This window comes from Phaethon aethereus, assembly GCF_964289735.1.
Source record: "Phaethon aethereus genome assembly, chromosome: 21".
Lineage (NCBI taxonomy): Eukaryota > Metazoa > Chordata > Aves > Phaethontiformes > Phaethontidae > Phaethon > Phaethon aethereus.
In genome coordinates, this window is record NC_138597.1 from 5,715,913 (window position 1) to 5,728,409 (window position 12,497).

Sequence of the window (12,497 nt, forward strand, 5' to 3'; positions counted from 1 at the left end):
TGCTGCATTGGCAACATTATGATTTGGTACTAGTTAGTGCCTTGAAGGAAATAATGAGCAACACACAGACTGCTTTTCTTCACAAGTATGGCTCATTTGCGAGGGATGATTTAATGACCCAGCTCACAGCAAGTGGTGGGATGTAGCCAAGCATTAGGAAACCTTTAACTATTCCATTTACCCACAGTCCCTGGGACAGTCCCTAGTCTCCCATAGGTAGAAAGGCTAGAAAGTCGTACCCATCTCTGACACCCTTGTAAATTGCCTTCTGGCCTCTGTAGGCCAGAGGCAGGGGAAATGGGTGTGTAAAGCTACACTACAGATTCAAGCTAGCAAGGAATTCATATGGATTTCCCCTCCCTGCACTCAAACTCCCTCAGTTGCTATGTAGCAGCTCGTCTTTCCTACTTGAGGCTTCCCTTCTCTCAGCTTTTAATCAAAGTATTATTCCCTCAGTATTTATCAAAAACCCCTAAGCATCACCCCACTAACTCTGAAAGGTAACCAGTGCTCATTTTAAAGATGTTCATAGGAACGCTCACTGTCAAAGCAAGGACCAAGTAAGCAACCCAGCACTCTTCCCTGCTTTTGGAAAAGACATTACCCAGGACAGTTTCTTTTTTTTTCCAATTGCAGAGTAAAAATGACAGACAGCAGAGCTAAGAACAAACTTTCAGCTCTGTTTCTCAGTCAGTCTTTACGGTTACCAGCAAAAATAATGCAATAGGCCAGCAGTGTGCCTGGCACCCAATGACACACTGAACCAGGATTTCAGGCTGGCTCAGTAGTATGAGTAGGTGTGGGTCAAGTCTCACACCAATCCAAGAGATACTGCTTTCACGAATGTTTGGGCAAGCCCCCACTCTCTCCCCGCCATAGTGCCAGACTAAATAAAAGCTCAGAAGAGTGCAGAAGTCCCCCTTAAGAACATCCTTTCCAAAGAGTTCTGCAGGCCCATGTATTCCCCAGAACTGCACCAAGAACTTGGGAGAATGCGCTTTGCAAGGTGCCTTAGCTCCAACTTGTGTTTGTTTCAGACAGACTTTCAAGTCCCAAGTCACCTCCTCTTTTGCATGGATGAAGCAAGATGTGCAAGTCCTGAAACAATGATAGCAGCCCTCAATTGCAGCCAGTGGACCAAACCTTGCAGTAGGGAATTAAGTCACAGCTGGAAACGGTAGAGCTCTCCCAGCTCTCACCAGGTCACTAAGATGTACCAAAAAGCTCTGTTCTCAGCTTCTCTGGCACAGAACAGATAAGCAATCTGCTCTTGTAATCACCTTCCATAACCACCCACTGCTCAATTTAAATTAATTGGCTTATTACTTGGATTTGTATATTTTGGTTGTGCTGTTTTCATTTGAAGTTCCTACAACCCTCCCCAGCTGTGAAATCAAGTGGATTTAGGTCTTGTCTGGGCCAGGCCTGAGAGTGTAAGAAGCCAATGCAATCCAATTAGGGCATATGCAGCCCAGACTTCATTTATCCCCATGTCTGAACAGCCAGGAGATTTAACTGGTCACCAATCCTGCAATGTTTGGGAGCAGCTGAACAATTAATCTATAGGGGTCTGTTTTGCTAAACATGAATAAAGCCAGGATTAGCAATCTGACTCAGATTTCCAAGGTCAGACTGGAGTTGGCTGAAATCAGGGCTGCTCCCAAAAGGTCTGAGCTGCTTTGTTCAATTAAGTCCTTTAAATAGTATGGACTTCACTGGAAAGATGCACACCCCCAGGTGTTTCCTAAGCTTCTTTACCCTGAGGTTTTGCAACAGAAGCTGCAAACAGCAGCTTCAAAGAGTGAAAAAAGGGTGCCCAAGGCAGAAGATTGAATGCACATCACAAACTCCTGCAAGGTGGGGAGAGAAAAGTGACTTCAACCCTGCAGTTGTCTTTTCTCTCCTTCCTTGCTGAAATTCTAAACACAGGCAACTACAAGGTGAACTCTGAAGCTCCCAGCCCCTGGCAAAAAATTCCCTGGCACGTTATGAAATAGGTCAGATGCAAGTACTGACACTTTAGAGACAATACCAGAAGCCTGAAGTGGCTACTATAATTTTCACCTTTCCACACATTCCCTAAAGGAGGGTACACTCCTTCCACACTGATGGGTACCTACCTTCTTCTTTATCGTCATTGCACTGCGCAAGTGAATGGCAAGCTGACGGATATAGATGAAGGCATGCTGGTAAGAGGTATGTGTGTCCAGGGCATACATCTCTGTCAGCGTGCGCTGCATGAAGTTGATCATGGGCAAGACATTGGGAGAGGTGAATCTGGAATTCTTCACAAATGCGATGTACATTTGCTGTGCAGGAAAGAGGACAATAAACAGCCACATAGAACAAAAACATTCTTTCACTAACCTTCCCCACCCAGGTACATCCAAACCAGGGGTGAAATGTTCCTTTTATAAGACAAGTCACTTCAAAGGAGTATGCAAAAATAATAATCCAGCCCGCTCCTTCTTCAGGGGAGATGGGAAAGACTCTGTTTGGCACAGAACTTGAAGATGCCCCTGCCACTGCTGCTCCGCAAGGAAAGACAGCTGTGGGATGGCTTTGAGCCATACATGCCTATAGCTGGTCACGCTTCTCTTTCTGTAAGAATGGTACCTAAGCAAAATACACCTAGGAAGTTCAGCTATGAGCTGAAAGAGCAGAGCAGCTCAGTAGCACCGAGTAGTGTGTCAGCACTTGAGGAAAGCCCTCAAGAATTTAGAAGATGAATATTCATCCAGTAGACAGATGAGGAGCAGAAGCCTTTCCTGCTAAGACCCTGTGTGCCTCCAGCAGGAAAGGCAGTAGTAGGAAGGAAGCAGGATATCACTCTGCCCTAACATAGAATTTCTTCCCAGTTTAATGTTCTGGAGGTAGCCAGCATTATCTCCAGCACCAGCCCTACCTAATAGGTTGCAGCTCATGCTCTAAGGTCTTCGCATATAACGTGAAAAAGAAAAGATGCAGAGTACAGCAAGTACCAGCCTTACCTTGAGCAAGGGACTTAGGTACACCTCTTTCTTGTAGCGGCAGATTTTGTTCAGCACAAGGAAGGCCAGTACTCTCACTGTCTCCTCACCTGTGCTCCACAAATTAATTGCTTGCTGGAACAGAAAATAAAGAGACACATGTAAGTGAAGGGACAAAGAGGCCCTTCCTGGTTACAGACAGGCCTGAGCTTCCCCCTCACCACCAAAAAAAAGCAAGGAGGAAGACAACACGAAGGTGGCAGGCTGTATTGTCACAGAATCAGTCACAACAGCACTATCAGCCATTCTGCCCTCATAGTCTAACTGTGAGGCCACACAAATGGCAAGGTTAATGTTCACACAATCAAGAAAGGAAACTGCCCAAAACTAGCATCTCTGAAAAATACATGCACTTTTATTCATGTGCCTAAATACACATTTGAGCTTCTGAGCTTAGGCATCAGCTTGTGCATGTAACTCCATCACCTAGACTTTGCAAAGCTTCCTCACCATGCCCTAGACAGCAACATCACACTAGATTACACATTTGGCCAATACATCTTCCAGCCCAACAAAAAGGTAATTTTCCTGTCTTATACCGAATTCTGCAGAATAGAATTACACTGCAATTACACTCCAGTTCTCGCCACGAACACCAAATTCTACTTTCTCAAAGAATGCTATCAAAGATGCATTTGTTTCTGGTAGAGGGGACACCAGGGTTTGATTTCTGAATTTATCAGTTTTCTCCCTCTCTAGGCAAATAGGGTGCAATTCCTGAGATACATGTCCTCATGGTAGTTCTGACTAAACCCCAGTTTATTCACTGGAGGAATATCACTACTGGATATTCACTACGTTAATCCAAACGATAGAGCAGCAGTAGGGCTTGGAGCCAGAGACAGGACCTGTGTAAGGCAGCACTTCTGCTGAGACATATCCTTAGTCACTCTGCTGACAGACACAATGACAAGCACCCAGTGCATCACAAAAATACCTACACCAGCTGGAGCAGCGTAGGTTAGTCTGTGTAGAAGTCTGGGCTAACAGATGGCCCACCCTTGACATGTAAACTTATTAATCTGAGTTTTACAGATCTCTGCATTGCATATAGCATCATATATTGTCTTTCCCTTCAACTTCTTGAAAAGCAAATGAATAGATTTCCTTCTTCCCAAGCCTGCCTGCATTCACCTGTTCAGAGGATAAATTCACGTGGACATGGCTGGCCCTGCCAGGAAGCATCTGGTACAGCAGGACCACAACCATGGCTGATGCCTCCAAAAACTAGTTACCTTATCTGCACTAATGAACTCTACAGGAAATCAGAGAGATTCCAGCTGCAGTGCTGAAAAAGCCTACTCAAAAATACCAGTTGCAGCAGCAAGCAGACTACTACACCTTCAGATGAGGTGTGCCAGCCTCCCACCACTGTATACCAGTCATCTTTATCAAAGGGTTTCCAGCCTCATTTAAATATTGTTGCAGCTTTTCATTCAAAAGTCACCCTGTTGACCTCTTCCGCTCTTCCACGCCTCCTTTGTTGTTCTTAAGTGCTCAGCAGTTATGATTAAGTTTCTGCAAAAATATTCCACCCCCAGCTCTTGAGAGTGAAATACTATCACAGACATACACAGGCAGCAATTACTCCATCTGTGTTGAGGCGGCAGACAGCTTCCCCAGAACATCCCCGTGCCACACTGCATGGAGACTGGCAGTAGCTACACGCAGAGCCACACGCCCACTCACCTCAGCATAAGAGTGCTTCATGGCACTTAGAAAGCCTGTAAGAGAAGCAGGATTCCTTTCCAGGACCAAAAGAAAAGCAAGGGAAGAGGAGTACAAGAGACTGAACTGTCACAGGATCTAGGCCAAATACCATGAGAGGCTCATCTGAAGGCATAAAGTACTTTAGATCCAAATGACCTATCATAGCATGTCACCTTACCTTGAGAAGTGCACGGCACTGCTTTGGAAAGGACAAATAATAAGGCACTATGGAGCTGACATGCTGAAGGACTGCTGCAGCGACTGAAGCTTCTGTTAGACAAGACAGGAGCTATGGAGGGAAAACAAAACACAATCCCATTTAGTGTGTAGTGCTCATCACCTCTTCCTTTACCATTAAGCATCTGTATTTTGCTGCTTCCAAGTATTTCTGTGTTACCAAAGAGCAGCCTTCCCTAGGAAGAAGCTCAAACCAACCCCCAAAAGTTGTATTAGGAAAGGAGCAGACACATGGTGGGTTAAATAACTCCCTTCAAAGTACATAGTCCTGGCAAATGTGAGCTCAGGCTACTGGACTTGGATGGCTAATGGCACCTGAGCTCATCACATAAAACCTCATTTGTATATACTGCAAAAGCTAAGTCTATATACAGTTTAAGACATCTTAGAGACAGCATGACACCAATGCCTCTGCCTCACTACAAACTGTCAAAGCACAATGAAGACACCCTCAATCTACGTAAGGCTTGGAAACAGACTGAGCTATCTGATGACTTACTGGATTTCAGTAGGACTTCTTTAATGGGAAGCTGGAATACTACTGGGTAACAAGAGGTTAACTCTAGCTCAAGGAATAGGTTAGACAACCCATTTAAGAAACAATACCTGGGTATTTCCAGGTAGTTCAGCTCAGTTCACCTGGAGCCAATCCCAGAGGCATTTGCAGTTTTTAATTTGAAGACAATGGTAAGTTCAAAGTCACTGCCATTTGAGAGAGGTTCTGCCTGATGCAGTGCTGCCTCTTGCCTGCAATTCCAGCTGCTGGAAGCAGAGGCATTTTTTTCTACTTTTAACTTTCCTCCTCATTCTCCTCCTTCCACTGCAAAGATTCTGGACTGATCAGGTCTCTTTTGCAAAGTCCCTCACATACCAAAAGGCAAGAAGATATTGTTCAGAAACTACTATGCCAGAAACACACTGTAGTGAAGCCTGGAACCAAGGGCACTCAGAAGTAAGCACAGGACCAGGGATTACTTCAACGGGACTGCATTGCCAGCTTTTCCTTTTCTACTGCAATCTTTAGTTCTGCCGCTGGCGAGAGACACCACAACTTGAGAAAAAAACCTCTTTCTGCTAAGTCATTCTGCCAGCTTATAGCTAAGAGACATCGCACTTTCTTTTTCTTTCCTTATATCCCCTTCCCTCAGATTCTGAACAATGAGTATTTCAATATTGTTGTTTTGTTTTTAATATTCCAAATTTGGGGATGCATGATGAAGCAATCTCAAAAAAAATTAACTGGGGGCACGATTTTCCTTCAGAAATAACGAATTGTCTCTGAAACACCAGACATCAGCAACTTCGGACGGATGGGATATCCTAGTGGGATGGAACATAACCATACTTGGAGATGTCACACATGAGGAACAGCGCTTATCAATCTAACATCATCTTAGTATTTACTACAAGAAGTGGCAAGATCATAGTACCAAGAATTAAATTAAAGATGCAGAATGTAGGAGCACAGCACTGCAACTACTCTAAAGCCCACTAAATATTTTTTTTTTTTGACAAATTAAGACAGAAAGAACTGCCAGAATGTTAACCCAGCCCTTCTTTACAAGTTACCTATTTTAACCCAACCATCCTATGGACCTCCAAATTGTTAGTTAGAACAAATACTTCCAAAACAAGACAGGGAACTGGGCGGACACACAAATCTGGTGCCCAAGGCTTTGAGACTCAGTGAGACTGCTTCTGCCCACTGCAGTCTCAACCAGTAAGTCTTATTCTCCACTACAAAAGGTGGCATAGAAACCAATACTTAAGGTATCCACTATTGTGATGACCAGAAAGTCACCCTAAAGTCAGAGTAACTGTCTTTTACAAAGGAAAAGCACCTGAGGCTACATTGTTACCTGCTTTGTTAATTGTCTTGATTGTTTGGCTTTCCTTATACCAGTGGTGTTTACAGATGCAGAAGCCCATCTGCCTCATTCCAAAATACCCTGAACAAAAGCCCAGCGATGCACAGACTGACCCCACTAACACAAACATGCTGAAATGTCTTACTTGTATGGTACAGCTGAGGTACACTTTTATGTCCAGTCGCAGCTTACTCCAAAGTGGGCTGGTGGAAGGGAGGACCGTTCTGGAAATGAGCAAGAGTTGGGTTTAGCTTTAAAAGAAACCCCCATCAAATAAATTAGATTTCAGCAGCACAAAGAACAGCGAGTTCACTTCCTCGATATTGCCAGTGAGCAAAAACAACTCCTTGCGAGGTAAAAAGTAAAATGAGTAACCATTTTGTCACAGGTGAAGACAATTACTTCTACTCTGTAAAAACTGCCTGAAGCACAGCATCAGAAAATTCAATTCAAAGAGCTTCCAAGCAGAGTTCCCAGATGTTTGGAGGTGTGATACAGGGAGCTGTGACAGCCAGAAAGCCTGGCAGAGATCCGAATCCCTCACACTGATATTATCTTCTAGTCAGGCATTCTGCAGCCACTGCCTGAGAACAAAGCAGGCTAGCTTGTAGCAAGAAAGTCTATTTTTGGGATCAAACTAGTTGCGAGACATTTGCTCTGCCTCTTCTAAACTCCTGACACTGCTGATAGTGCCCCCCGGCCACTCCAAAATTCAGACACAGTGTGTACAAGTCAGGCCCTGGGGAGGAAATAAGCTGATATTTACAGAAATAACTGGAATTTACTTCTCAGACTAGGCACCACTGTCAACAAGGAATCTGGAGTTTAGCTACCCTTCCTTTCATCTGTGACAGGGGAATTAAAAATAACTGCCACAAAAATTACCCTGGAACTGAAAGCACTTCTGAAAGGCATTCAATTCTCACTCTACCCAACAATGGGAAAAACAGAAGAGCTCAGACTATGAAGCAAGCAATAGAACTGTGTCCAGCTGAAACTCCAGAGAGGACTCAGGTAAAAAGCTGCTGTGAATGTCTAGTAGGAAACAGGGGCAGGGGCTAAGTAAGGCTGCTCCAGTTTGCAAAACATACTGGGAACCTCACAGCTTGTTTTATGAAACTGGGCTCATAGTCCCCAGCTATGGTATCTGTTCATCCAGCAAGAGTTCAGACTGGTACTTACTGAGCACCCAGCACCTTTCTCTGTTGCTCCTGGGTAAGCCGTGCTGATACCTACTCAATTATGGGCCTAGCCTGACTCAAACTCTTTGAGCACCAACCCACACAATAGCCAGGGAATCCCCAGCTCCCAGGCAGCAGCTGAGATTTCAAAATTGTCATTCCTCCTCTCTAGTCAAATCCAACTGCATCAGCAAATGCAATACAGAGGTACTAGACCAGTGCTTCCATTCTGGGAAAAAATTAATTGTACCATTCTTTGCCCAGCTGCATGCTCATTTCCATCCAATCTATGCTCCAACAGTGAACAGCTCGAACTCAGATGATCCAGCCCTCAGACCACCAGGGCATAATAGGGCACAATATAGCTGCTAAAGCCCTGGATTAACTAAAGTCACATACTTGCGATACTCTGCCTACATACAGGCAGAAGGCTTGGTCCCTTTCTCTGAAAACCAACTTACAATGCCTTAACAGTCCGCCAGTTTGCAAGCATATCCAATTCCAGATCTCTCTGTTGAAGCCACATGTCCTCTGCAAATAGCTAGAGTCTAATATTACAGAGGATACACTTCTGGGTAAGAAAGGAAGAACCTGGCTAAGACGACTGAATATAAATCAGGCAATTTTGCTACTATTTGGGAAGAGCTGCCATCTTTTTCCAGCTTCACAGCCAGGCTGCAGTTCTGAAAAACCCCACACAGCTTTCCTCTCACCTCTAGTTCTCAAATCTCCTCAGACTTACTTTAGTTTGTTCTTTGGGGCTTTCAGAAGAAGCAGCTTCTGCAGGCAGCGGAAGAGGTCCCGGACACAGAATGACACAAGGGCATTGAACACTGGTTAAAAAAAAAAAAAGACAGTAAAGCATTTGTAAATTATTCTCCACATATTCTTGATTTCTCAGCTAATCTGAAAAGAGCTCCTCAAAGATCTGAAGCCAGTAATTCTCATAGCAGAACTACAGCATTTCCACAAGCTTCCAGAGAACATCAGTTTGCTTTACACTAGAATTTTTTATCTAAACAGCAAGATTACAATTGACAGCTTTCTGGCACAGGGGCCATCTCTTTGCTTTCCGAGTAAACAGCACCAATCACAAAAGCAGCCTGACCCATGACAAGGAGTCTATACTACCTTCAATCTCCCTCAAAACATAACGAGAATTAAAGGCACTTTTTAATAAAAAAAAAAGTCACAGAAATTGACAACATGTTAATTCTATGTAATGCCTTGCATTAAAGAATGAGATTTTACCAAAAGCAATGAAAGAAATATAAAAAGCTCTATGCCGGGAAAAAAAGGATTAAGGACAACATGTGGGTTTTACCCCACAGTGCCAGTTCCAGATGGCACACAACAAGCTGATAAAACACAGTGAGAAACTACCTACTAATTTAGTTGTAAAAGTAGGCAGGCTGCAAGTCACATCCTCTGAGACACTAACAAAGATGTTTCCCTGTCAGCCATGCGGTGTTCGAAGCCTGAAACAGGACAGCAAAACCTGGAGCTTATGCAAAAGGAGGCTAGGCTGAAGACAGAGGTTGCATCTCATTTGTTCTACAGGCATGGTAATTCTGTAGAGAAGGAGATCTAGACATGCAGTATTTTGAGAGGTCCTGGCTAGGGGAATGTGAACTCGATAGCGCAACTGAACTCTGAACTGTCGTGAGGTTATAGAATGCTATTTGGTAAAGAAGACTTAAAATAGTCTTATAGGATTAGTTCTAAGAGTTAACAGCAAGAGGCCACAGCAAAAGTTGTCAAAATGTACACCACAAGTGTATAAACAGTACCCAGCTTCAATGTTGCTCTAAGAAGTCTGGTGAATGAAGGGTGGTACTTTCCTCAGCAGTCTGCAAGCCCAGATGCTCCAGCATGCACACCAAGAGGTATACATTGGGACTCCAGAAGAGACACCACTGCACAGACTCACCACCAGGAAGATAAGCTACTTAAGTGAAATGAAGCCTATAAAAGGGTAAGTTAAGTCCTGCCAGTACTTATCCCCACTCTCTTCCAATAGCTAACCCTTCCCTACCAAATGACTTCCCGTCTCTCACAGAAATAGTATGGTAATCAACTCACCTGCAGCATCAGTGACTTGAAATTTGCTGGGATCAGCCCCACCATTATCTCCTCTGGTGGTTGCTACAGATGCTTTAAAGGCTTGAGTGATTTCATGGAGAAGTTTCGGTGTTAGCCTTTTCTGCAGAAAGAAGAAAAAGGATTGCCAAGGAGAAAAAACAAGCAATATTGTGAAACTCTGAAGCGCTTTACTGAGACAAGTGTATTGGAATTCATTGTAAGTTTGACTGCAAAAATAGCTCCATCCTATAATGCAGAGGAACAATGTCAAGACAGTGTTAACAAATGCTGGTTGCCTTCGCTTGCTCTAAAATGGGCTTCTAGGGCTTTTAATTGGTTGGGGGTTGAGAAGCAATGAATCAGCTGCAAGCAACCATACAATTTGACCTTTCTCTCCTCCTCTTAGTCAGAAGCTGCAAGCCATTTCATCACTACTCAAAATGTGACTAAAAAGTTCTTGGAGCTACCAAAGGCACAGTACTTAGCAGAAGACAAAAAACACCCTAAAAGTTAACCATTCTGACATCTTCTGAGCCACAGACATTTCTCTAGCTTCTCCCTCAGACAGACTGCGAGTACACTAATCTTGCAGCCCAAGCAAAAATTGCAAAGACAAGTCATGCTGAAGTAACAAGAACTATAGGAGTATGACCATGTACGTAAGACATATATTAGATTTTTGTGAAAGAAGAACAAATCGAAAGTTTTCCAGCAACACATCTGGAAGAATCTTTAAAGGAGAATGCTCAAGTGTCTCATATTCCAACTCCCTGCTCACCTCTGCAGCTTTTTTCCATTCTTCAACCATTTTCAAGCTCACAGGGATGAAACAAACTCTTTTCCGTTTGACTGTTTCATGTTGTTCTTCATCATCTTCATCACTTGCTTCCTAAAGAAGTTGGTACCAAGACTGAGAAAAAGCTTATACTTTTGTTGCCCCACCTCTTTCACTGAGCAGTTACTGAAGAGGAAAGCAGGCAGGCGGCAGTGAGTTTTGTTAATGCTGTTATCAGCACTTTGTGTCAAGCAGTTACAAAATCATGGGTGTTAAAAATTCAAAAAAAGCTACTTAAGACCTGCAGCTTTGCTACGTAAATACAATGTGCAATAACATAAAACACCAAGGAGAAAGCATATCACTTGAGGCAAAACAAATTCTTATCCGGAAAAGAGACACAAAACCAAAGCCAAAGAGAAAATACACTCTAAGACTCTGCTTTCACAATCTTCAACAAACTCCTCATGCTCAGTTCAAATGCACAGCTGACTCCTGGATTACAAGCCTGTACACCTGCAGATGATCTTGGGGGAAGCTCCTCCCCAGCCATCTGTGCCACTATAAGTCCAAATATGCTCAGGCCTTGCACTGAAATTCAAATACTTCACACGTAAGTAATTGAAATCATTGATTTCAGCACTCCAAAATAGGGCCTAGTACCTCCAGTGTATCAGGTGGTATGTGCAACCCCTCCTCCTCGTCAGAACTGTCTGAAGCATCAAAATTCAGCAATGTGCGATCATTTTCCTCCAAAAACTTATAAAATTCAGGATCTTTGTCCTTCAGCCGGGAGAGCTGATCTTTATGTTCAGATGCCTTTCCCTTCTTCCTGGTAGATAAGAATTAACATGCATTTATTCATTGCTCAAACTTCTGCTGATGTTGTACAAAAAGCAAGCAACTTCTGGGCACTAAAGCACACCTGGGGCTAATTTGACTGATGATGGATTTATCAGGGCTGTGGCCACAGTTCTGTCTCTGATTTAACACCTGCTCTAGAGGGCATGCAAAAGGTTATTTTCATTCAGCACTAAGAAATCTTGATAGCAAGCTACTAGATTGTATTGGAATACTGAGCAGAAGCTGTGAAAACATCCTGCAAGCAAAACCAAAAAAATCCATTTCTCAATTTCTCAGAATTAGTCTCACAAGCTTTTGATAAAGAATACTGAAAGCTATACTGCCAGAGAAAACTGACAATGAAAGCTTGGTAAAATCTTATCTGGTACTAAAAAATTGGTTTGGCTTCTAATAACAATTAGTAGTACCTAAGCACTTTTTCATCATTTTCCATCTGCAGATACTCCAGTGTCTTTCAGCAAGAGCAAATACACACAAACTGAGAAAAAACAAAGTAAGATTTGCCTGACTCCAATATACGTTGTAAAAGATTAAAAGCATACAAAAGCTTTTTTCCACTGCAGTTACTGAATTGACATAGGTATGACAGAAAACCTGACTGTCCTGTACCCATAACCACTCTACAGCCTTGAACAATGCCCTTTAGGCAGCTCTGACCCAGCTCATCCCAGAACTAGGTCGTTCTAGGATGGATGCTGCAACGGAGTCCCGACAAAAGTAAAAAATACAACCAACCAAGCAACCAGTGAAC

At 43.3% G+C, this 12,497-nt stretch overlaps 1 protein-coding gene across 1 annotated transcript in view; it reads right to left on the reverse strand.

The window, feature by feature from the left end:
• Nucleotides 1-12,497, reverse strand: part of NOC2L (NOC2 like nucleolar associated transcriptional repressor) — a gene marked incomplete at both ends in the record, with an annotated part of 53,139 nt that overhangs the window by 40,150 nt on the left and 492 nt on the right. Inside the window, 8 exons of the mRNA XM_082009232.1 lie at nucleotides 2,121-2,309; nucleotides 2,991-3,104; nucleotides 4,918-5,028; nucleotides 6,990-7,068; nucleotides 8,768-8,858; nucleotides 10,108-10,228; nucleotides 10,886-10,996; nucleotides 11,546-11,714. Coding sequence (XP_081865358.1) covers nucleotides 2,121-2,309; nucleotides 2,991-3,104; nucleotides 4,918-5,028; nucleotides 6,990-7,068; nucleotides 8,768-8,858; nucleotides 10,108-10,228; nucleotides 10,886-10,996; nucleotides 11,546-11,714 — 985 coding nt within the window. The remainder of the gene's footprint in view (nucleotides 1-2,120; nucleotides 2,310-2,990; nucleotides 3,105-4,917; nucleotides 5,029-6,989; nucleotides 7,069-8,767; nucleotides 8,859-10,107; nucleotides 10,229-10,885; nucleotides 10,997-11,545; nucleotides 11,715-12,497) is intronic.